The sequence below is a fragment of the Felis catus genome, chromosome E3, assembly GCF_018350175.1.
Source record: "Felis catus isolate Fca126 chromosome E3, F.catus_Fca126_mat1.0, whole genome shotgun sequence".
NCBI classification, from domain to species: domain Eukaryota; kingdom Metazoa; phylum Chordata; class Mammalia; order Carnivora; family Felidae; genus Felis; species Felis catus.
The window spans coordinates 40,575,676-40,600,943 of record NC_058383.1 but is presented as its reverse complement, the minus strand read 5'-3'; the positions used below and the strand labels follow the sequence as shown (position 1 = coordinate 40,600,943).

At 64.2% G+C, this 25,268-nt stretch overlaps 1 protein-coding gene across 3 annotated transcripts in view; it reads right to left on the bottom strand.

Annotated features, from left to right (window-relative positions):
- Positions 1-2,177: 2,177 nt before the first annotated feature.
- Positions 2,178-25,268, bottom strand: part of LMF1 (lipase maturation factor 1) — an 89,742-nt gene continuing 66,651 nt past the window's right edge. The window contains exons 6-11 of one of the 3 annotated variants that reach the window (XM_045048058.1): positions 15,241-15,408; positions 4,266-4,449; positions 3,885-4,038; positions 3,445-3,548; positions 2,723-2,835; positions 2,178-2,400 (exon numbers count right to left, since the gene is read on the bottom strand). In XM_045048058.1, coding sequence (XP_044903993.1) covers positions 2,194-2,400; positions 2,723-2,835; positions 3,445-3,548; positions 3,885-4,038; positions 4,266-4,449; positions 15,241-15,408 — 930 coding nt within the window. In that variant the 3' untranslated portion in view covers positions 2,178-2,193. Of the gene's footprint in view, positions 2,404-2,722; positions 2,836-3,364; positions 3,549-3,884; positions 4,039-4,265; positions 4,450-15,240; positions 15,409-25,268 lie in introns of all 3 variants that reach the window. The other 2 variants (XM_045048057.1, XM_003999053.6) reach the window with 2 other exon arrangements.

The following is a 25,268-nucleotide window of genomic DNA, read 5'->3' as shown; positions in this document are numbered from 1 at the left end:
GCGCCCGCAGGTCTGTGGTCCGAGCGAGGTCGAGAGGAGCACCGCTCGACCTTCACATGTCACCGTTGCCGAGCGAAAACCCTCTCGGAAAGGGAAGGTTCCCCCGCCCCTGGCCCGCACATGGTCAGCCAGTCTGTCCCTGGCTTGGGCGGGCTGGGCTCCCGGGGGCCAGGCCCTTCCCTAGAGCCTTGTGCCCTGGGAGGTGCGGGCAGCATATCTAGCGTTGACCTGAGCCTGACCTCCGCGTCTGTTTGTTCCCAGTGAGAAGAGAGCCCCGCCCCCCCCCCCAGACGATTTTTCTACAGTGGAGCCGGGAGTGGGTAGAGGAGGCACCCGGTCCACCTGCACCGCCCAGGCAGGGTGAGCTAATGTCCCCACGTGTCCCCGAGCCCCAGCCCCTGAAGTTTCTCTTGGGTTGACCAAGAAACAGCTTCCCAGAGAGCGCAGGGTCAGGCTGAGTAGGTGCCTATTTGGGACCTCTCTCCTTTGTCAGGTGGACAGTTTATCCAGCAGGCCCGTATCGGTGTCGCTCGGCCCTGGGAGGAGCGGCTTGGGGTCCGGCGAAGGCAGGGTGAGGTGGCCCTCAAGGGGGGTGGGCTGTGTGGAGCTGGCACGGAAGCTGCCAGAGCAAAGGCCCTGCGGTCCGGCACCGGTGGGCGTGAGGAACGGGGGCCACGGCGCGACCCCAGGCTTGTGCTCAGTGAGGCTGGGGCCACGGGAGGATTTCGAGTGGAGGAGGGGTGGAGTGTCAGGAGGGAGATGATGGGGCTCAGGACAGGCTGTGAAGGTGGAGGCTGGGGCACCCTGGGCCTCTGGGAGGGTACGGGCCGTGGGAGAGGTCGTGTGTCCCTTGCAGCGGCCCTCTGGGCGAGCGGATGTTTGTCTTGTCTGAGGGCCGGTGTGCCCCGAAGGCCTGTCCTGGGAGAGGTGGAGGAGGCCTGGCGTGGCGCCCGCGGGCAGGGGTGTGGTGAGCCCACGGTATGGGAACGAGAGCTGCCAGGGGCCTGCGGTGGTTCTGGCGGCGGAGTCTCCCCAGGCCGCCCGCCCGCCCCGTGCCCCCACCCAGCGGCAGAGCTCCGGGACAGCCCCCTAGGAAGGGCTGCCCAGGCCACGGCGGGCTGGTGGGCAGCTCCGTGCGGCCGCCGCGGGCAGACTCGCTGGCTCCAGGCTCCTCGTCTGAGGCCGTGTCTGTCCTGAGCCAGACACAGGGAGCCTGTGTCCCCGCGAGCAGGAACACGGCCTCTCTGTTGGCACCTGGACCGGCTGGCCGCCCCCCCCCCGCGGCGGGCTGTGTGTGTGGGGGGGCCCTCCACACAGACCCGCGCTTGTGCCCCCCTCGGCCGGGCCTCCTGCCTGAAGCACCTCGTTCCCGCCGGGACCCTCCCTGGGGTGGCCAGGCGCTCCGGACGGGTGCGGGGAGGGGGAGGGGCAGCTAGGGCAGGGAGTCCGGGCACCTGATCGGCAGGGGCGCCGCCGTGGGGTGGGAGTCGTGTGTGCTCCCGGCTAACATCAGGCAGTAACGATGTGGGGCTGCAGTCCATGTCACGTGGCAGAGACCCCCAGAAGGACGCCTGGCAAGGAATAATCCACGTAGTTTAACTTGCGCCCGTCAGTCCTCGGAACTGCCGCCGTGGGCACTCCCAGGGCGGGGGTCAGGGAGCAGGAGGCTCCACGGTCACTCACGGGGGGTGGGAGGGGGCTCGCCTAGGGAGGAACAAAGGGCTTCTGTCTGTGCCTCTGGACCTGGAGCTGGGGGAGGGGGAGGCGTGCAGGTTCTGAGAAGGGGGCAGGCACAAGGGGCGGGCAGGAGCCGTGGCGTCTCCCTCTCCCGGGCACCTCCTGGGCGTGGGGGCAGCACCGGGGGCTGCTAAGAGCACAGGTCGGGAGTGGCAGCTTCCCTGTGGCCCTGCCAGGCACGTGATGGGGTTCAGGTGCCCCGGGGCCGGGGGCCTGTGTGGACCCAGCGCCCTGGTGCTGGTGGACACGGTGGGATCAGAGCGGTACTGGTGACCGGCAAAGGGACCGGGGGCGGGCTCTCCGCAGAGAACTCCATCTGTAAGGAAGGGGATGCGGCGGCCCAGGGACTGACTCTGGAGGCCAGCACAAGTCGCCCTGGGACCCCCTCCTCTGTGGGAGTGGGTGGCGGTTCCCCGGGCGCACGAGACCTCACCCAGGTAGCTGGGCCTTCCTGCTTTATTCCTCCGCGCACTGGCCCGGGACCGGCTCTACTCCAGCTCCGGGAGCGGCCAGTCCCGGGACCGGAAGTAGCCCTCCAGGTCTCGCAGGCTGAGTGGGGGGAAGTAGGGGCCGATCCTCTTCCGGACCCACCACTTGCCTGCCGCAGCATGCCGGCCCCCCAGGCGGCTGAACTTGTACCTGTAGTGCTCTCCCCGGACCCACCTGCAAGGGAAGACTTGTGTCGGGCAGCCTGGCCCCTTGCCTGCCGAGCGGCTGCTCCTTGGAAGGAGAGGCTGTGGGGGTGGGGTGGGGGGGGCAGGTGACCCCTGGAAAAGGAAGGGCTCGACACTTGGTGCCACACCCTGCCCTCTGACGCAGGCGAGCAGTGCCAATCAAGGTGGGGGGTCCAGAGCGTGGGGACGTTGGCACTCAGGCATGTTTTCAGGGGTTTGGGGCATGGCTGGGGGTGCCCGCATTTGTAGGAGCAGCGCTGAGAGAGTGCTGAGGGCACGGCACGCTGGGCTGTCCAGGAAAGGGTTCTTACCTGGGGGGGGCCCTGTCCTTGAAAGGGTTGAAGGCCAGTAGGGACAGAGCCTCCCTGTCGTTGGCCAGGAGCTTCCCTGCCAGGTGAATGATCCACTCGTTGTGCTCGTAGGTCTGGGGGTGAGAAAGGAGTGGGGTGCTGGCTGTGGGCACAGAGCCGGGCACGTGGGGGCCCCCTGGATGGGCCAGAACCGTTAAGCCGTAGTCCCCGGGGCCCTCAGCTTGCTGCTTCCTCACCGCCCCCTCCCCCCAAGTGTGGTCGGGGTTAGTCTCTCCTGGGGGCCGGGCCCACCATCCCACTTTCTCCGTCTGGGTTCCTCTCTGGAAGAGCCGCTCACTCCCTGCTCTTGGCCGTGGGGCAGGTGCCCGTGGACCGTTCCTCTCAGGGCCCAGCTCCCGTCATACTGTCCTGTCCTCGGATGGAGTGGGCACGGGCCTGTCAGTGTTGTCACCTGCCGGCCCCGGGGTCTCGTGTGAGGCGTCTTCCTGAGGCTGTCCTTGAATGAACGAGGCCCCCGCTGACACCCTGACGCTGGCTTTCTCGGCCGCGTCCTCTCCCAGGGGGGCCGTGTGAGGCAAGGGCTCACCCCCACTAAGGGCGTCGTGGCCTTGGGAATGCGCCGGGAGCAGGAGAGGCCCTTACCTGGAAGGCCGCGAACCACATGAGCCAGTCCAGGCGGTAGTGGTACGGAGAGATGAGGCACGGCCGCCGCCCCAGGTCACCCGGCTTGCACTTGAACCCATAGTCCTCCCACACGGCGTCCGGCGCGCTGGCGTTGGGGCTGGCCGTGCCCTGCAGGATGACCTCCGTGCGCTCCTTGGTGATGCTGTGGGGAGACCGAGGCGGGGGGCTTTGGGCACACGACTGTGGCGGCTGCTGTGCCTCTGCACCGTGGCTTCTCTCCTGAGCAGACCCGGCTGAGACTGGGGTGTCCACGCCCCGGCTGATCTCGGAGTCAGGTTCTTCCCAGAGCTTTGAGTGGAACCCGGCCTCCGGACACGGCGGTTCCGGCCTCTGGGGCTGCCTGGTTCCTACCCACCTCCCCACGAGCCTGCCCTAGACCCAGGCTGCCCCCTTGGAAGGTTGGGGTGGGTCTCTGTGAGGGACCTTGGGTCGCACGTGCGCACACGGCGGACGGGGCGAGGAGAGACCTCGCACGTACCTTCCGAAGGCGCCGTATGTGTTGACGATCCTCAGGGAGTTGAAGGAGGTGTTCATGACCTGCGCGGGACTCAGCAGGTTGAGGACCACGGGGACACTGAGCCAGGCCACCAGGATGCCTAGTGCCACGTGCACTGCCTGCCGCACCATGCAGCCTGGGGGGCGGGCAGGGAGGGGGATGGTGGGGTGAGCCTCACTCTAGGCCAGCTGCCCGCCAGGGAGGGGCGCCTGTGGGCTCACAGGAACCGAGGGAAGGGCCTGGCACAGCCCGGACGCCCGAGCCAGGATGCTCTCTGAGGCTGATGTGGACACTTTCTGATGGGCTGGTTGTTCCCATCCTGGGGACCAAGGGCTTCTGTCCATGGCGGGGGTGTCCACTCACCGTATCTTAGGGTGGGCCGGGTCCCTCGGGCCGCCTCTTCCTGCATCTTCCGGACTCGGTCCTTGAGGCCCCCAGGCCCGGAGGGGAACAAGAACCCCAGAGCGGCGTCATCGAAGCAGGCGACGCTGGGCACCATGGTCAGCCAGTTCAGGAAGCTCAGGTTCCCGCTGATGACGAGGACCACCTGGAGGGGGCGGGGCAGCGCCTGAGCCCAGGGCAGGGGTGCTCACCGAGGACCTCGACCGTGGCACGCTCTGCCCGGGACGAGGCAGCCTAGCGTGGGTGGCCCTTGGAGAAACATGGGGTGTGCGAGGTCTGGACCCCTCTCTCTCATCAGGGTGTCCATGCCCCAGCTGATCTCGGAGGCGGGTTCTTCCCAGAGCTTTGAGTGGAACCCGGCCTCTGGACGCCGCGATTCCGGCCTCCGGGGCTGCCCGGTTCCCACCCACGGGACCGCCAGCTGGTCTCCTTGCGCTGTTTGATGCCGTAGTTTGCATTGGGGCAATTGCTGTGGTGACCGTCGACGAGTACAGGCCCGCGGCAGCCCCCGGGGACCTGTGCCCAAGTCACGCGGGAGGGGGACGAGGCTCTGGCTGCTTACCCGGAAGTTAGGGGTGGGGGGCGCCTGTGCGGCCACCCCATCCTCCACAGCCAGCGGTCCCCGAGGCACGTCCTGAGTGACCACATAAAAGGCCGGCCAGGGCCCGGGGCGCCTGCTGGGATAGCGTGGCCGGCCTCCACTCGGGTTCGGCTTCAGTGGGGCTGGACCGCCGGCACGCTCTCAGCCTGAGCCGGGGCTGGCCACCGTCCATCCCGAGAGGCTGGTTCTGCTGCAGGGTCTGGGGCGACCCGGGGTCTAGGAAGTCCAGATGTGCTTGGGGAGAAACCGCCACCGGCTTTACCACTTGTCTGCCGACTTCCCACTACCCAGGCTGTGGCAGTTTGCCGATAGGGCTCATCCCTAAAAGCGACTTAGCACCTTGGCTGTGAGAAGTAAGGTCACAGAATCTCTGAGCGGACGGAGTGCCAACAGCCTGGGGTTTTCCCGCACACCCAGCCTGTTTCCCGGCGAGATGCTGGCTGTCACGGCTGCATCCCGGCCAGAAATGGGGAAGGTTCCTTCTGGCAGCTGCACATGTTTAAGTTGTCTTAGTGACTTGAAAATAATCAGGCCCGATTACAGCCCTGTCAGTGGGCACTGGAGGGGGAGGGGGAGGGGTGGAGAGGCTGCTGGGCCCGCACCGCGTTCACGGACACGGGGCCGCGAATCCGGCCTCAGAGACCCACGCCGCCCGGGGCTGCACGGCTCAGCCAGACGCGCCCGACCCGAGCGGGGAGGGTCCCGTGAGGCAGGTCCTCCAAGGAGGCGCCGATGCCCTGGGCTGCCACTCCCTGGGGATGGACGGGTGCCCTCAGAGCGGCTCGGACTCGGGAACCCGGCAGGAGCAGGCGGCGAGGGCAGCAGCAGCCGTGAGCTTCTGGCAAACGTGCGTCCTTACTTTCTAAGTCCGTTCTCTTGACACAGGTGATAAAGGCGTATAGTTCAGGCTCTTGACAAATGCTGACTCTTGTGTAAATCACCATAAAACCTAGAAAGTTCCACTCCAGATACTCCCCTGGTGCCTGTGTCATCCGCCCCCCCCCCCCCCCCCCCCCCACGACCTGTGAGCTGACCTCTGCCTTCTGTCACTCTGCCTGTCCCCGAACGTGGCAGGCACGAAACCTCGGTGTCCCGAGACCCGCGGCCACGTGTGCAGTGGGGCTCGGGCATGCGGGGCCCAGCAAAGCCCGCAGGGTCTCGGTGTGCCCCGCGGGAGCAGTGCTGGGGTGTCCCTGTGGGGCCTGTTAGACGTGCGTGCGTTCCCGTCGTTTCCAGCCAGCAGACTGCTTCTGTCGGGGCATCGGGTTGCAGTTGACATTTTCACAAAATTACAAGTGACTAGTTTTTTAGAAGCTTTACAAGCAGTGCTCTGTGTGTCCTGAGACGCGTCCCGAGAGACGCTTGGTTACTCTGGGGCCACACGGGTGTAAACGTCATGTGTTTAGTTGCGAATTAGCTTCTTGCATGTGGGGTGAGGCTGGGGACTCCTCTGCACCCAGACCCCGTTGTAGGCCGGCGGCCCCGCTCGCACCCGGGACCTGCCCTGGGATGGCCGCGGCCCGCAAGTCCGGGGGCCGGGGGAAAGGGGGGCAGGGAGGCAGGACGGGGCAGGAGTTGACACGCTCACAGGAGACAGCCGCCTGCCGCATACGCCCCGAGGAGACGTGAGGATGGGAGTGGCCAGACGGACCTGCCTTAGGAGGGACTTTGAGAAAAAGAGGAAGCCAGAAAGCAGCAGAATCGGCCCAGAGGCGAGAAGAATCCGAGCCAGTCATCCGCACGCGTGAGCAGATGGACAGACCTCGGCAGCGACTACGGCCTGGACAAGCCAGTGGCCGTCACCAAGCCGAGCAGGCCGTCTCCCCGTGCAGCGACCTCACCGTGGGACGGCCCGGAGCGGGGCGTCGAGGTCAGGTCTCCCCGCGTGGCCCGTGGGTGCTGGGGGCCACTCTGCCTCTGCTCTTCTCTGTGGCGGGCGAGTCCCAGCTGATGCCCCAGCCCCTTATTTCCCGAGTTGTGGTTGCAGCCGGTCCTGGTCCTGGCGACTGGGGAGGAAGGTGGTGTCTCAGTCGCCAGCCTCAGGAGGCTCTGGCAGGAGGAGCCGTGCTTCCAGCAGGTCTCAGCAGCTTTAAGGATGAGGGTACATCACGAGGTGGGACGTGAGAGGCAGGGACTCACGGCTCTCCCAGGAGTAATTCTTGGTTCCGAGCCCCTAGATGATTTCTCCCCCGGGCCTTGGTCCCAGCTGGCAGGTGCCCTGGGCACACTGGGCTCCCCCCACAGTGTGCCGCACACGGCATCCTGGTCCGCCTCCTCCAGGCGCCTGACCTCTGGTGCTGGTCTCCCTGGGCCCGGGGCCCCGGACGCTCTCCCGCTGCATCAGCAGGTGACTCGAGGGGACGCTGTGCCTCCTCTCTGCCGTCTTGGCCATCGGCAGCTGCCTGCATCTTCTGACAAAAGTCGTGTTTTCCGTGCCGTCGACTGGGGGTCCACTCTGTCGGGACCCCGCGGGGCTGGCGGGCTCGGTGCAGCTCCGGGGCCGCGGTGCCAGCAGAAGCTCCCTCCGCTGCTCCCTATGGCTCGGCTGCCGCCGAGACGGTGAGCCCTGCCTCCTCCCCCCCGCCCGCACTGGGGTGCGTTCCCAAAGTCCTCTCTGGCCCAGCCAGGACACCGGGGCCCACCTGGGGTGGCTAGGTGGGGCGTTCGCACCCCTGCCCCGCAGAGCCCGGCAGCCGCCCTCTCACTGCTGGCCGCCAGCACCCACCTCTGCCTAGAGACACAGCGCTGACCTTCGTAGTGCCCGGGGACACGGCCCAGGGGCTCCCCTCCAGGCGTAATTGGTGGAACCTGCACAGGTACCGAGGCCCAGTCTCCCCTCTGGCCCCTCACGGCCGCCTCTGAGACCCCAGAGAAACCCAGTCCAAAGCTGCTAATCTTAAAGGAGCCTCACTGGCAGAGAACGTTGACGTTCTCCAGTGTGTCAAGGAGAATAAAAACACCAGGGGAAAGGCAGGGGGATTCTGCTGAGATCTGAGTGGTGCTTCAGAAGGCAACTTGACAAACCCTTGAGGGAAGGGAGACGGGCTGAGCAGAATCAGGGGCTTCCTGCTGGACTTTCCAGAAACCCCCCGAAGGGGAAGGAGACCCGTGTGTCAGAGTGAAAGGGGGCCAGGACACCCCAGTGGAGCAAGGCACAGGCTCGGGGGGCTCTGGCAGGCTCTCGTGTCCCAGGCTGAATTAGCAGTAAAGATTGTGTAAGCGTTCAGACTGAAAGATGTCAAACACGCGGCAGGACAGGTGGCGTGTGGAGTGGCAGGCTGGAGTCGGAGTGGCACGGGGCTGGCCGGGTGGGGGCTCGCCCGCTCGCCACGTCGGAACAGAGGTTGGGGGAGCAGGGTGGTCGCATGGTTTCTCGACAGCACTTGGCACGTGGGAGGCAGATCACCAGGGCGCAGCCATGGGGTCTGGCCCCAGAGCTGAGAACTGGGCAGAACCACGTGGCCCGGTGTCCTCCCCGAGTTCCGTCTGTAAACACCCAGACCGAGGACGGGGACGCCCCGTCCTGTCTGCCTCCCCGGAACAATCCGATCGCACGCCCTTCCTCCTGTTTCCACTGAGTAGAGCCTGATGGGGACGGGCCGAGGCAGAGGAATGGTAGCTGGCATCCCGCCACGGCCTCCTCATCCTGGAAAAGTGGGGTCAGGCTCTGGGGCCCAAGGCCACAGCTGTCCTGCCTTATCATTGCTCGGCAGCCCCAGTGGCATCTGGGCAACGGGCTTCTCCGGGCTAAGGGCCCGAGGGGCTGATACAGTGCGGCAGCGGGACAGCGGGGACAGAGCAGGTAAGGCAGCTGTCCCGCAAGCCATGGCGGCCAGTGCCGCGGCACCGCTCCGGCCTCTGCCCTCCCCGGAGGCACTTGGGCGGCCTCAGCACAGGGAGGGAACCCCAGGGGCGCAAGCCACACGAGCGCTGCAGGGATGGCCCGGGTGCCCTCGGGCCTGCCACCACTGAGTCACGGGCACGTGGAAGCTCACACGGGAGAAGAAGCCAGGCACCCAGCAGAGACCCTGGCGAGGCGCAGGCCCTGTGAGGGCCAGACCAGCCTTGCAGCGAAGGGTATGTCCCACCTGCCCGGGACGGAGAAACGGACCCGTGAACAGTTAGCCGCTCGTCAGGAGAGGGAACTCAGCACCGAGAGGACGCTCACTAGCACGGCCCGTGGTGGCCGGCGTCCGGTCACCTCTGCAGAAACGCTGCCACCGCTGGGATGGAACGGGAGTAGAATCACATGAGAAAATACGCAACGAGGAGGTAAGAGCGTTGAAGCAGCTACTGTGAGTAAAGTATCGGTGAGAAAACGTCGTCATAATTAAGAGAACTAGGAAAACTACGTAAAAGAACCAAACGCACTTTGAGAGTTTAAGAGGTCACATGAGAGATGGAGAATTTACCGCAAGGACTTCGGACAAACGGACACGCTAAAAGTCCGCCAAACTGCGGGAACAGAGCAGGGGCCACCTTGTGAACTGAGGCCCAGACCACCGCCGACCAAAGTGCAGCCCCCAGGGGCACGGGTCTGTCATACCCAGGGAGGTGTGACAGTAAGAATATCAGGAAGGCAGGTGGCAGTACGAGAATCAGGAAGGCAGGTGCAAACATTCTAATTTGACGACAACGCTGAGCGCACAGATGAGAGGAGCCCAAGGAAACAGGCGCGCTTCGGTTGTGGGCGCCTCACCAGTAGGCTCACGACGCGAGCAGGAGCCGGGGTCGCAGCGGTGCGAGTCCACAGTGGAGACCCCTGGGCATCGTGTGTCGGGCTCAAATGCCCACGTGACAGAGCCGTCCTGGAAGGTGGCCGGAGTCCAGAGCCGGCCGTGGCCTGTCGGAGCACCGTTCCAGCAGCACAGCTCCCGGGAGACCTGGGTCTGTGCCGGGGGGGGGGGGGGGGGGCAGAGTCCGCAACGGCCATACGTGTGTGAATTATTAAGTATGTCTTAAATTTCCTTAAAGGAGAATCGTTCGGGCAACAAACGACCCTGGACCGTGGCGTGGCTGCCGAAAGGAGGGCTGCTGGCCCGCAGTGGCGACGGGCCGTTTGTGCTGACCGCTGGCCGCAGCTGCAGTGCCCGGGGCGGGAAACCTGTGGGTGGCTGCCGGGGGTGTGACGGACCCTGCTCTTCCCGCTTCTGTGGCAGATCGCCGGTGTTTTCCACTTGAGTGCCATCAAGAGGCTTTGCTGGCCACTCCCTCTGCTGTGCCCTAACCTGAGGCTTCCTGGAGGGGTAGACGGCCCAGGCCACGGGGGCTCACAACCCCATCCGCCCAGAGTGAACTGGGGTTTGGTGACCACGCCCGGGCGGACCCTCCCTCCCCAGCTGCTCAGCACAGGCCGGGCCATCTCCTGTGGGGCCCTTGCTCCTGCTGCAGACTCCCCGAAGAGGGTGACGTTTGCAGCCAGCTGCCCCCTCGCGTGTGATCCCCAGAGGCCCCGAGGCCTTGCCTGAGGCTTGAGACGCGGGCCACCTTCTGAGGCTCGCTGGTGCCCCTGTGTGGCACCGTTACTTTGGCAGCGGGGGGCTCTGAGTCTGCATCTGGGGACACGGGTCCTGTCAGCCCAGACCCGGTCCTCTGCCTGGTGACCAGCGTCTCTAGCCACACGTGAGAATAGGGCCTGCATGGGACCCGCCCTGGGGAGGGCCACTGCTGAACAGCTTGCGGGGAACCAAGCGGCTCCGCTGCGGGTCACGGTCGGTGGCCAGCCATCCCACCCCTGGCGCCACCTCCTGGCCGTTGGGCTCCCAGCCCACCCCGCCTTTGGAGTCGGAATGGGACTTGGGGAGGCTCTGCCCTGATGCTTCCCCATGGGCTCGCCCCCCCTCCCGCGTAGGCCATGGAGAGGAGGAAATGTCAGGAAGAGGCCCACAAGTCCATTATCCAGAATGTGCCGGCCCCACAGGCTTCTGACAATTTTGTCTGGGTCAGAGCTGGGGAGGATGTGCTGAAAGGCTGGCGACAGGCCCAAAGTGACCAGAGGCCTGGCTGTCCCTTCGTTCCTATCTTGGTGGGTCTGAGTAGGGCAGTGGCACAAACCTGTTTCTCACCTACCTGCGCCCCTGCACTGGTCACCCTCCTGTGAGCCCACCTGGGGTGTCCTGACCTGGAGAGCTAGGGTGCCAGAGAGCACAACGTTGGGTATGAAGTCTGCTTCTGACAAAGCAGCAGGAGCCCTGAGGCTGCAGAAACGCACGGTCCTGGCTCACTCCCCTCGTCCTTCCTCCCATTCATCGGGATGGTTACTTTTAATAAGAAAAAGGGAATTTGGCGTGCGTGGCCCCGGTGTGCTGAGGGGACACCACTGCTGCAGCCTCTCCTAAGGGACAGTGAACGGATCACACTGTGTTTACGGCGGCAACGGAGCCTGAAACATGCCTGCAGGTCACCTTGTGGGCTGCGGGAGACCAGACCTGGGCCGGCGGCCCCGCGTGCTGCCCCCCCGGGGACCAGAGGGAAGCCTTGGAGAACACTCAGGACGCTGAGCCGTGCGCATGGGATCCTGGGCTCAGGAGACGCTGAGCAGGCGGTCCGGTGATGCAACAGACACCAAAGGAAAGGGGTTTCTGGAACTCCCATGCTGGGCTCTCAGCTCCCAGTCTCAGAGAGGACACCCATGCTTGTAGGTGACTTGCTGTGGCCAGGACCCCAACTCTGGCTCAGGGGCTGGGGGAGGCAGCTCTCTGCGCCCGCATCCCCGGTGAAGGCCCCCAGTGTGACACGTTCCCGATTCTGCCCAAAGTCCTAGAGACTGGAAGGAGCAGGACGCTGTGGGAGGCGGAAAAGACGGGTGTGGGGTGAACGACTGATCTCTGTACTGACCAGGAGCCACTTGCCTGGCAAACCCCCACCCCCACGCTAGGAGGGGTGCCCCCCTGCCAGGGTCTCTCCCTGAGGCTTGAGGTGGCAGAATGGGGGGGGGGGGGTGCGTCCGGGACCGCGCAGTTCAGCTCTCCTGTCGCCTCTCACGTGCACCTCTCCAAGGAGACAGCGGACCGGTGGCGTTGCAGAACCCTCCGGAACAGCTGTGTAAACTGAGCGTGGGAGGAGGTGAGCATGCTCACATCCTCAACCCTTCCCCGAAGGAATGAACGGAAACAAACAGAACCAGAGACGCCCCTCAGTGTGTCGGGTGCAGAAACGGGAGCGTGGCCCCCGTCAGGACAACGCGGAAACCTTCGGGTGGGCGTGCCCACGGTGTACCGCTCGCTGGGGTGACCGGCACACCCGCTCCTGCCCCGAGACTGCGCCCTGCGGCCCCCCAGCCTGAGACCCCACGCTGCCTGGGAGGGGGCCGGACACTTCGCGGCTGGACCAGCTGGCCATCCGTCCTCCCTGCTCCAGGGAGCTGGGGCCCGGCCCCGTGGGGGCATCAGACCGTGCCTCGGAGGAGAGCCGCCGTGCTAGCGTTCTGCTGCCTTGTCTGGCGCGCGGCATGGCACTAGAAGGGGGGGACACTGGGGACCTGCCTGGACTACAAGCAGAAGGGCTGGTCTTGTAGAATAATGCCCAGAGCTGCAGGTCAGGAAGGTCTGGCTCTGGCCTCCCCTGCCCCGCGTTCCTGCGCCATCGCCGTGTGCTGTTACGCATGCAGGCAGCAGAGCCTAGAACAGGGTTGAGACCGGCCACGTGGCCTGAGACCCTCTGCTTGCAGTGGAGACGCTGGTGCCCCAGGCCAGGACTCGGACTTGCGGCCCAGCCGGGTCCGGCAAGCTGGCGCCCGTCCTGACGCAGGACTCCCGCCAAGCACTCTGTGAACGGACAAGGGCACTTCGAGGGCCCTGGTTCTGCGGGCAAGTGAGGATCTCTCAAATCCTGCTCTCAAGGCGCTGAAGCCTCTCCATCCGTTCTACTAGCGCAAACCTCCCACCCTCATCCGGTCAAGTAACGGGACAGTGTGCTTTCCTCTTCCACTCGTCAAACCCTGGCTTCGGGGTTTTGGAGAGAAAGCAGTAGGTGCAAGCTGGTCTCACGGGCCCAGGCAGGTTTACAGCCTGGAGAGGGTCCCCTGGTCCACAGCCCGGAAAAGCAGCCGAGGCGGTGGCTAATTAAGGCCCCACAACGCTGAGCGGTTCTCTGGCACCATGGTAACCCTGACGCCAAGCGGGCTGTGCTGGCCAGGGTCCTCTGAGTCGCCTTGGAATGGGGAGGGGGACGTTCTCCTGTGGGAGGGGACAGGGGAGCCCACTGGCCGGGCATCCTTGGACAGCGGAGGAGGGTCCAGCACGAGGTGGCGCCCACACTGGCGGACGCTCTCAGGGATGCTCCAGCCTCTGCCCGAGGCCGCCTCCTGCTGACTTGGGGCCGTGGGACCACGGGGCTCAAGTGCGCGTGGGGCAGGCGTGATGCACAGCGCCCCTGCCGGCCTGGGTGTGTCCCTCATCAGAGGGTGGGGGAGCAGGGGTCACGGGCCTGGCCACGCTCATTGTGACCGGGGTGTCACATGAATGCAACAAGTTCACGGACAAGGGGACCCTCTGCACTCAGCTTTTCTGTAAGTCCAAAACCGTTCTAAAAAAGCGTATGAATCAAAAAAGCAGAGCCACCGAAGCACTGGAGGGCCGGAGCAGAGCCTGGGCAGCCGTGGCAGCAAAACAGGGAGGAAATTCAGACTTTTCAGTCTGTGCAAAGAGCACGCGTTCACCCGCGAGAAGCCACATGTGTAACTCAGAGAGAAATAAGGGAACAACAAAAATAGTTCAAGAAGGCTGAAAGGAACAAACGGAAACCCAAACACGCGAAAACAAGTTCAAGAATACCAGTTGAGATACGTGCACTTGTGACTTGAGAGCGTGTCTTGCCTCCGCTCGGGAAGAAACCTCTCTGCTGTGACCAATGGCCCAGTTCCCAGGAAAACGTTTGCTGCTAAATCTGCCTTCGGGACAAATGCAAACCCGGCCTGTCCAGCAGCCCCCAGGGTGCCGCCTCTGCCCCGTGGCCGCCTGCCCTCGCGGAGCCGCGTGGGGGGCGGAAGCGCCGTGAGCGGGGCCCGGACGGGCCGCCACTGGCGACGGACGTCATTCCCTGCGGCCACGCCAGATGCACACGGATACCGGCAAGTTATTCCCAGGGACGTGTCGAAGTACACGTGTGGCAGAGCTGCGTTCACCCGAGGATGTGAGACTGGCTCGGCGTTCGCAGCCTTCGTGCGACTCCCCGTGTTACAGCTTACGGGAGGGGAGGCCCTCTCCCAGCTGCTGGACAAAAAACCGCTTGCTGAAATTCAGCATCCACTCGGGACCCGTAAAACCCAGAACAAAAGCAGCCGGAGCGCGTACTGCCTCAAGGGGTGAGCGAGCAGAGGGACAGGCGAGCAGAGGGACAGGCGACGAGCGCAGGGGCAGTCGGACGTGGCCGATACGTGCAAGTCAGCGCTGTGTCTGCACCCCAGCAGCAGAGAGCAACACGGCTGAGAAAACTTGCGTCGACAGGATCAACTCGAGTGATGCGTCCGGCAGGAAGCCACCCGGTGGGTATGAGACACTCTGCTGTGGACGACCCGCACCGCAGGCGCCGGAAGGCAGGGCCTTCGTGAAGGTGGCGGCTCTTGCCGTCGGATCCCACTCCCCCCGTCGGATCCTCACCCACCAGAACGGCCAACGGAAAGACCGGCCGGAGCAGAGCTGGCGAGGAGGCGGGACGAGCGGGGCTCACGTGCCGGAGGGAGAGGAGAGGACGCGTCCCGCGTGACGTCGCGCCCGCCTGGGACACGGACTCCCATTTGTCTGTGACGGTGAAAACCTGGAAACGCCCCGGATGGTACAGCTGCAGGACGTCCGCACCGCGGGACACACTCAGAACCGAGGGAGCACAGCCCAAAGCACACCGCCACCACGGCGGACCCCAGGGTCTGGAGCAGGACGGCCAGGCCCGGCGCCCCTCCGTCTGGATAGGTGTTCCCAGGAGCACTCTCACACGGCGCACACACGGGACCGGTCGTTGTCCGCGAGGACGATAAATACGACGTAGGAATTGGAAGTCCCCACAGTGTTTTTCCTGGGCATCGACAGGTAGATGCCCACGTTTAGGGAAAGGAGAGGTCCCGGATGGTCAGCGCCCCAGGGGAGGCAGGTGGTGGAGCCCCTGCCCACCGCGGAGGGGCCCCGGAGCCGGGGGTTGAGAACAGCTGTCCGCGTGGAAGTAGACCACCACAAGCCCTTTCCTCGGAGACCCGACGTGCAGCTCGCACGTGAAAGGAACCCCATAGAAGGCACCACGGAGGGCTTCCCGGTCGCACGTCCTGGGCCATGTGCCTCGTTCCCCCAGCAGAGCCCGCGATCTCGGGGACAGCTACAGGGGTGACGTCGGCCGTGGGCTCACCTGGAACAGGATCTGTAAGGCCCCGTGGAGGATGCACAGCCGCCGTCCAAGGAAGATGAAGAAAGGCACCACGAGCTCCAGGAAGTGGTTGCTGAGCGTCTCAAAGCGGTGGGCCCACCAGGGGGACTGGTGCAGGAGGTAGGCCATGGGGTTGGGCACCGGCTGCGTCTGGGGAACAGAAGCAGGCCCGTCAGCCAAGCCTGGAGCTCTGCCCACAGGGGACCCCTGCCCACGCAGCACCCACCGGCAGGCCCAGAAGCACAAGGGGGTTTTTAGGGGAGGGAGAGGTCTGGGAGCATCCTGGCAGGCAAGGGCACAGGGGAGGCCAGTCCCGTGGCCCTTTCTCCAGCGGCTTACGCGCTGGGGGCAGGGGGGGGGGGGCGGTACCGAGGACCAGCGACTGCTCAGGGTGTGCATCGCCATCCCCTGCCTGGTCTCCTGTAGCTTCTGATGCTGACCCATCGTGGTGCCCTGACGGTCCTGGTGACCTAGGAGCTCAGGTCTGTCCTGGCCAAAGGGACGGGGCACCGGGGGAGCTCATGTTTCGGGCCACCACTCGCATGCGGGAGGTTTCTGCTCCGAGGCTGCCGGGGGTGGGCGTTCCGGCCCTGTGTGTGTTCCTGGGAATGGCCTCCGCACACGTGTGAGGGGGGCGGGTGTGCACATCCCACGAGGCCTGTGTGTTGACTCAGCCGCAGTGCTGGCCGCCCCAGGGCCCGGCTCACAGGCCCTGCACCCCTGACCTCAGGGGCCCCGTCTTCCCTCAGACCCCTGGCAGGAGAGGAGGCTGGGAGGAGGCCATGCGGAAGGCTGTGTGCCCTCCTCACACACCCGCGCAAGCTCCACAGGTTCAAACACCAACCGGAGCCCTCGGATTCCAGGAAGGGTGCGGCCCACGATGGAGCTGGTGTGAGGGAGCCCGGCCCAGGCGAGGGGCCTTGCTCCTTCCCTTGCTGCCGCCGGGTGTGCGCAGGCCGTGTGCCAACGCGCTCTCTCTCTCTCTCTCTCTCTCTCTCTCTCTCTCGAGGATTCGTGCTCACACTCCCTGCACGCACACCTCACACGAGGACGTCACCATCAGAGGGGGAGGCTGGGGCCAAAGGGACAGGCGGACAAAAGCGGCGGGGCCGGTGCAGTTCCAGCTTTGAAACTCTGAAGATGTTTCTGACACTAAAGGACTTACTCGTCACAGGTGGTTTAGGCCGGAGGAGGAAGTATTCGTCTGTAGCTGCTGCCGGGACCTCGCGCCCACCTGCTCCCCAGCCCCGAGGTGCCCTGGCGTGGCACCCGTGTGGCGTGGACACCAGTACCTGTCCCTCTGTCTGTCGTGAGTGGGCAGAGGTGGGGATTGCTGGTCCAAGGACGCCGGCCACATGCTGCCCTGGACACGCAGGGTGGCGGGATCGGACGAGAGGCTGCGGGAGTGGGTCGCGAACACAGCGGCCCTCGGCCGCCCCGCCCCCTGGCTCAGGCTGGGGGCAGCTCCTGGCCGGACAACTGCTGGGGAAGGGCCACCGTCCCATCTGGGAACACTTTTCTTGCTTTCCATTGGACACACTTTCTGGCTCAGAGAAAAGTCGGTAGAATAGGAAAGAGACTCCCTGAACGGCACTCTTCCCCACCTCGTGTGCTTGGCCCCTCAGTACTTGAGCGTGAAGGGTGAGCTGTCTCGGTCACAACCAGGGACGGTTGACTCAGGTTCCTCCTGTTGCCCGGCAGGATGTGTTTAACAAAAGGCGACCCAGCCCCCAGACTCTCTAGACCCTCGTGTGAATCTTAGGACACAGACTAGCTCATCTGCAGGGTGTCCCTCACGGTAGATGTGGGGCTTGCACTTTGGGCAGGAGGCCGAGGAGGGGACGGGCCTGTCCCCGGGGGCCTGAGGGGACCATGTGCCTTAGCATGGCCGTTTCCACCTGGACCCGGTTAGGGGGTGTCGGCCGGGCCGTTCCCAGCACTTTGGGGCCGTGGAGTTCCCCACCCCCCCCGCATTCCCGCATCCTTTGCGGGTTCTTGCCAGAATCCGTGGCTCTCTTGGCCTCTGAGCCATGACTTCTGGGTCCGCCGTTCCTCCTCCTCGGTCAGTTGGTGTTCCACCGCAAGGGAGACCTGTCCCTCCGGCCCAGCTGCCTGTGCTGTGCGGGCACGCGGGTCCTTCGCCATCACTTACTGCAGAGACGCTCCTTACCTTCTGGCCCTGAAGACTCTGCCGCCTCTGGTTCAGGTATGTTCCCTTCGATGGGAGCCCGGCCTGGGCACGCGTGTCACGGGCTCTGGGCCCTTTGGTGGGCCCAGCGGGAAAACCGAGCGTGGCTCCGTCCACACCCGTCTAGCTCACAGCTCTGCGTCTACGCGTGTTCTGAGCAGACGTCTGCAGCCTGGGGCAGCGCCCCGCGGGCCTCTCCCCGTCCGTCCCAGGGGCTCTCAGCACGTGACACGTGTTCCCACCTGTGAACAAGAAGGGCGCACCTGCCCGCATGGCCTCGGGGCCTTGTTTGCTCTCTCCAGGTCCCCGGTCCTCAACCCCGGGTGCGGCCGACTCGGACCCTCCGTGGCCCGGACACGCGGTGGCAGGCGTGTGGGTGGGGCTACCTGGGCCCCCGAGCGAGTACAGCACGTGTGCCCAGGATGCGCCTTCCTCTTCACGATCATCTGGGGTTTATGGCCCACGGGGTCCTGCGGACAGGCCGCCCCCGGCCCCTTGTCCTTCACAGTGGACCGTCCAGCACTGAGCAACAAGCACAAGGAAGTCTCTTCTGCTGGGCCCTTCCAGACAAGCCTCGCTCACGGCCTCCAGCTGGTGACAGGACACGGAGACGTGTTTCTACTTGGCCTTCAGAGAGGTCAGTCCTTCGGAAGTCACCGCACCAGGGGGTCACATCTGCTTCTCCGGAGGTGTGGGCCCTCCTGCGATCTGCGGAGGTCCCGGCGACAGCTGTCCGCCTTCTGGAACCCCCTGCTCCTGGGGAGTTGGGGGAGAGAGGCCAAGCTCCTCACGGAGTCATGCTGCAGGGAGAGGCGCTGAGCGTCTCATCTGTTCCTTCCCTCAACGTGCAGGTGGGAGTGAGCCCGAGGCGCGGGCGTTGGTCGCTGAAGTGTTTTCCCGGCAGAAGCAAACTGTCTGGGTCGCGGGTGAGGCTGGCCAGCCCCCCAAGGCCCCGCCTCCAGGCCCTGCAGCGGCCAGGCCACCATCCGTCCGCTGCCCAAGGCAGGCTCATTGTGTTCCTGGCAGGGGACGCCCAGGGCGGGGCTGCCCCCACTCGGGGGCGCCACGTCCTTTGCCACTTTTCATTTCTTGAACTTCGTGTTCATCTCTGGTTGGGGCAGATTTCTGGGAACCACATCTCTGGGACAAGGGACTGTTTCCTGGGGTTTTGTAAGTAATCGCGTGTTCTCAGCAGAGGTCAGGCAAGACGCGTCTTCTCGGGAGGGCTGAGCTCGGGGCCTCCCCAGCTGGCAGCCCACCGACGCCACCTCTGGGTCATGCCCGCGGCAGCGGGAGCCTCGACAGGACAGTGGTCAGGGACCCTGTTGGGGTTTTAAGAAGGTTGTGACCTAAATTTGTAATAAACTTGGACAGCTGTTGCAAATTCCCATTCCTTCGAGTTTCTGTGACCTTACTTATCGTGAAGCAGAGACACATGCTCAGTAGAATCATCTGCCGCTTGGCGCGGCAGGGGGCAGTGGGTCGGCGGGGGGACGGGGCCCCAAGTCTGCAGGTGTGAGCCCCAGAGTGGGCCCCATGCCCTCCACCTGGCTTCTCTGCCACACAGAAATGAGAACAAGTACTGTGACGGGTGTCCGACACCTCCCACGACAAGTCCTTGAGAGGATGGCTCCGTTTCCCAACGCCCCACACCGCCGCCGAAGGCTCACGCTCCTCCTGTGTCTGGGCCTAGGGGCTGGGAGGGTCCCGAGGTCTCCCTTCTACAAGGCGGAGACAGAGTTTTATTTTTGTTTGCACTGATGCTGGAAAAGACCACTATGTCATAAAATCCGGTTGTAAACCCTGGAGGTGGCTGGAACGTCGCACCCCATAAAGTAGTGGCAGGAGGGCCTGCTGTGCTCACCACCGCGGCCGCAGCGCGTTAGAGAATCGTGGCCGAGTGTCCGGAGCTCGGCCCGGCTTGCAGGCCGGGGGATGGTCAGCCGGGGGACCCGTGGGTCATTTTACAGCTGGGTCCCTTAAAAAGATAAATTTTTTTTAACGTATATTTATTTTTGAGAGAATGAGAGTGCACGTGGCAGAGGGGCGGAGAGAGAGGGAGACGCAGAATCCGAAGCAGCTCCGGGCTCCGAACTGTCAGCACAGAGCCTGATGCGGGGCTCGAACCCACAAACTGTGAGGTCCTGACCTGAGCCCGAGTCGGACGTCCAACCGACTGAGCCACCCAGGTGCCCCCCAAAAAGACACTTTTAAAAAGGAAAAACGTGAGGACAACACGAAGGGTGATGAAAACAGTTTCAGGATTTGGGGAAAGCGACGTTCCTTCCTGTCGGTTCCAACGCCCTCCTCTCCAGGCCCTCAGTGAGAAGCGTGAGGACAGAAACGGCTTTTTCAGCCCTTTTCCCATTTTAGGGACTACGAATTATGTGCGTGAGGTTTTAATGAGAAGAGGAACGTGCGTAATCCTTCTCTCAAGAACAAGTTTTGAAAACCCTCGAGCTGCACGTACTCTGGTTCAACAGAAAACCCCGGTCGCACCATCACTGCCAACCCGGGACGCGCGCGGCTCGCAGAGCCCGGGAGGTGAGGTGTCCGCCCCGCGGTCTCAAGTTTGCATCTGTTTGCGGGGTGGAGGTGTGTCCCCTGGGGACAAGGAGGCATCTCCCTGTGGGCGGCTCCCTGGTGGCAGGGAGTGGACGTCGCTCGCGCCTGTCAGGAGAGGGTCTCGGTGACACCGGGAGATGTACCGTGTTCTCTCACACAGCTGGCGGCTGGCCTGCTGCGGGCCCCGACGTCAGGGCTGAAGGCTCCGTCCCTGGTGACGCCAAGGCGGACACGGGTGCCACGTGTGTGCCCATCTTGGGAGCTCAGACCCCCTGAGGCCGCCTCCGCTTCCCGCCCCGAAGACGGGCGGCGCAGAAGGAAACAAAGCGAGCTGCGCACACGGGTCCGGGACCGTCCTGGCGCCGGGTAGAAGAGCACGAGACACCGGGGGTGGCTGTGGCGGCTCTGCAAGAACTGGGGGCTCTCATCCCGCCCGAGCCCGGGTCCCAGCAAGAGGGCACTGGAGCCACGTCCCTCAAGGACCGAAACAAGTCTGTCGAAAACGTCTGTCACCGACAAGGGGGAGAGAGGCCTTCGGATCAAGAGCCCCGCGGCAGCAAACCCGCACCACGGGGTGTGAGCGGCGGCCGCCCGGTGGAGGGAAAGCAGGTGGTGATCGGAGGGGAGCCCCGGAGATGCTGAGGGCTCGGACAGCCACACGAGGCTGTCTTTCCGATAAACGTGCGATCTCTAAAGGCCGATTTGACTGGACAAGAACAGTAACGACGTGGCCTGTGGCTCCCGTAACAGGACGCGTGCGACAGCAGCAGCGGGAGGCCCGGGGAGAGAGCGGGCGCGTCACTGTCCCCGTCCTAGCTGTGACGTACGACAGACTCCCACGGCAAGCCCTCAAATTACCACGGAAACGGAAACAAAACGATTGTAGCTAACGAGCTGAGAAAAGAGCTGGAAAGGGGTTGTAAGAAACATCCGAGAAGTCCAGAAGAAGCGGAAAAAGACACAAAAGATGGAAAGGACAGCTGGGCGGAACAGCAAACCAGCAGCAGCCACGAGACCGCCGTGCTCGGGGACGGTGACGAACACACAACCGGAAGGCAGTCTGACCAGGTGATGCAACAGGGCCCAACGCCACACACTTCTCACGCGATGGCGCACGTGGGCTGACAATCACAGTGTGGAAGATGCAGGCCGCGCAAACGCCGCTGGCCGGGGGAGCATCGGACCCGCCTACGAGGGAGGGTCATTTCTTCCGGCCCACGTGTCCGCAAGTCCACGATTGTGGTTTCACGGTTCAGCTCCTCTCTCAATACTTGACAGTTCAAGTAGACAGACAAAACACGGGGACACAGGAGACGAAACCCCTACCATCCAGCTGGATTTCACGAGCGCTCAGTGAATACGGGACAGACACTCCTGCTTTAGGCTCTAGGCTCATACGGAACATTCACGAAGACCATATTCTGGGCCACAAAACAAGTCTGAATACATTTGAAAAGATTCAAATCACATAATATATGATCTCTGACAATAACAAATGGAACTAGAAATCAATAACAAGGACACTTGCAAAGTTCTCACCTACGCGGGAACTCGGTTACACTAACTGGCCTCACAGAGTTGACACTCTAGTATGCGTGTCACTGATCTGATGAAAACCTTGGGGTTGTTACCAGCTTCAACTTGGGAAGACAGGGTCAAGCCTCGAGGCGCACACGGGTCAGAAGCAGCCCCGAGGGCACGCGGCATGGGTCTGTACGAAGAAGGCGCAGCAATGACCTTCGCTGACCCTAAGGCTGCACCCCTGCCTCTCACGGACTTGGTCTGGCAGAGCTTGCCCTTTGGGTGACCCCAGGGCGTGGGCCACCACAAGCACCCAGCCAGGCGGTGTTCCCCTCCTGTCCCCAGTACGCACAAAATACACTTCCTTCCTATGAAATCAGGAAAGCTGCGGGGGGACAAAGCCTCGACTCCCAACCCACGGGAGCTAACTCAGCCCCCACTTCCATCATGTTAACATTTGTAGCTTTCACAGTAATGTCAGTCTTGAGTCCGGTTCCTTCCAGATTTACGGACCCCTGTATTTAAGGGCGTTTGGTGACCCCCATCAAATTATGGTATGAACAGCTGGTAACCCAGGTCCCCAGGTGGCAGTTACAGACAGGACCCACTGGCCCGAGACCCAAACAGAAGTCTCCTATGCTGGGGCCGGTGTGCGATGCAGGAGGAAGGTCCTGCTGTGCTTGGTGGGGGCGTTGGTAGAGCGGCCCCAGCTGTGCCCTCGGCTGTACCCAAGGCCCCGACGGGCACAGCCAGAAAGGGCGTGTGGGCCGTGAAAGACGCCGGTCACCGCTCGGCGGGCTGGCATTCACACGTGCAGATGACCGAAGCTCGCCCAGGGAGGGAGGACACGATGCCCAGGGTTTAGTGAGCAGCCCCCCATGACACCGCCTAGCCCCAGGAGGACGCCTGGCTGCCTGGGAGGGGCCGGAGGCTCCCACCGGCACTGCTGTCCATCCCTGGGGCCCAGCCTGCCTCAGTCACCCCTGAGAGCATCCTGGCATGGCCGAGATCACTGGCACCCGGGAAGGAGCACCTGGTGTGGACCCGGGAGGCAGAGTGCCAAGAATGACCGTAAATAAACATTAAAAAAAAAATAAAAAAATTAAAAAAAAGTCTCCTGGGTGGCTCAGTCGGTTAAGTGTCCGACTTCAGCTTGTCATGATCTCACGGTCTGTGAGTTTGAGCCCCGCGTCGGGCTCTGTGCTGACAGCTCGGAGCCTGGAGCCTGCTGGGGATTTTGTGTCTCCCTCTCTCTCTGCCCCTCCCCCACTCACACTCTGTCTCTCTCCTTCGCTCAAAAATAAACAAACAAACAAACTAAAAAAAGCTGGCTTAGGCTCAGGGAGCAGCGGGAAGGCAGTCCCCACTGGGCTGGGCTGGTGCTCGGGGCCCCGGGAGCGAACACCGACGAGGCAGTGCTCGTGTGGACGGCCTCACGCGCACTCGGAGGGGTAGAGGCCGGAGGGCCCCCGCGTGGCACGGACCCGCCTCCTGAAGGGTCTGCTCAGGCATCGAGGCTCTGAGGCAGACCCCGCAGATGCCCTCAAGCCAGCCGTTCCGCCCAGGCGTGGAAGTCGCGCCTAGAAGCACAGTGGACGTGACAGGCCCCTCGGACGCGCCAGGGACCGCAGGACTTCACAGTCGCGGGAGCCGAACATGATCTGTGTCCCAGGCGGAAAGTCACCTCTGCATGAAGGACTTAGAACAAAACCGGTGCCGGCATCTACCAACTGCCTCCCGCGGCCTGAGGTGGGGCACAGACCCGACCCCAGGAGCGCTGCAGGTGGAACCAGGCGGGTGGCCAGCGAGGCGGGAGCCCGTGTGGCTGCTCAGAGACCACCACACGCCCGTCCCCGCAGCTGCGGGCAGGGGCCCGCTCAGGCGTGCGCACGTCCAGGGTATGTCCGGGAACTAAAGCATCGTAAAGGTTACGAGTTCAGATCCCGACTCGTTTGTTCTGGGCAGAGAGGTCACGGGGGGCCACTACCTGAAGTCGTGCTGCTCCGCGTGGGGTGCCACCGTACCTCGCGGCCACCCTGACGGGGAACAGAGGTGTCGGCAGATAGACAGCATTTTCCTTTCCTCCCTTGCTGAGTGCCTGGCAGGGAGGCCATCCCGGGGCCTTTCTCGTGGACGGTTTCACCGTGTAAGAGCCCGTGAGCGCGGGGGCCAGGGATCCTGGCACCTTCTGAGGGACGGCTGGCTTTGCTGTGGCTGCTCAGGGCCAACGTGAGACCCGCAGGGACCGTGGCTCATCCTGGAAGCGTCCATGGAGGTCACTCGCTCTTTCCTCTACCGAGGCTGATGACACACACGCAGGGGCCCTGCCTGGGCCCTCCTGTGCCCTGAGTCTACCAGGAGCTGCGCCCAGGTCACGGGAGGACGTAGACGGGACACCGCGGGCCGAGGCTGTGGTGTCGGGTGCGGGCCTCTCCTGTCGGCGCTTGGGGCTGGCAGGAGGTCTGCTGACCACCCCCCCCCCCCCCCCCCCCCCCCCGCCGCTGGCCTCCGGCTCACTGCCCAGTCTGGGGAGGCAGAGGCTCAGCCCCATGCTGACGGCACTCCAGGTTCTTGTCTTAGCCGGAAGCCCCTCCCTCCCTTTCACCTGCGTGCCTGTCCCCCCACCCCTGCCGGTTCCCTGGCTGTCCCCTGAGGGTCCCTCCTGTGAGCCTCCCGCCAGCAGTGCTGTGACCGTGAACGAGCTGCCCTCTCTCATCCCACTGCCACCTGCCACCGACTGGGGAGTCCAGGTCACCGAGGACAGGCCGTGTGGCCCCCATCCTTGCTCCAGGCACACAGACAACGTGACGGGGCTCTACGGGTGGCAAATAGCACGAGGGGTCCCAGCCCCCACTCCTGACCTGTGTCGGGTGCCCTCACTCCACCTAGCTTCCAGAGCGTGGGGGAACATGATCCACTAGGCAAAAGCTTCTCCTAGATAGTCGGGGTGCTTCTGTCCCTGCAGGAGACCTGACCTGGGGGCACAGGCTCCTGGTCTGCGACAGCGGCACTGCAACCAGGGCCCCAGGGCAGCCGCTCCCTTACACCCTGGATTCCACTATGATCGCTGAGCCAAGACTTGGCCTGTCCTAGAAGACGGACTCTCAGCGGTCTTGGCCTCACACCGACATCACGGCTGGCTGGCCCCCTCCTCAAGACGTGGGTCACACGCCCCCAGTCTGCCCAGACCCCTTGCAGGGCTGGAGAGATGCAGGAACTCTGCCTCCCTGCACCTGCCTCCAGCCCCTCTGAGGATGCACGAGGCTGGGACACCTCGCCCACCCCGCGTGCAGGCTCGTCCGGCCCCTCCCTGCTGGCCGAGGTTCCTGCTGACATAGAGACTGGAGTCCCGGGTCCCGCCTCCACTCTGGTCAAGACCTGCAGGCACGCGACGGCAGGTGGTGCCGCGGGGACTCTGGCACATGCCACCTGTTCCTCCTGCTCTGACTCCCTTCCTCTGCACACAGCGGGCAGTCGCGGGGACGCGGCCGGACTGGCTGGGTGGCCCCAGGGGTCCTGGCTCAGCCCAAGGGGCCCCACGCCGCCTCCCTCCTCAGAGCCAGGAACATTTACTGTCTGGAACTTTGTGGCAAGGTGGCTGCAGGACCCAGGGATGGACCCGTGGGCCCGTGGGCAGGAGGGGAGGGGAGGCTGTGGCGCATGTGCCCCGAGGACGGTCTCCTACTCCCATGAAATGCGGCACACGTGGGGACATCCCTGCCCCGGGCTGGTTGAC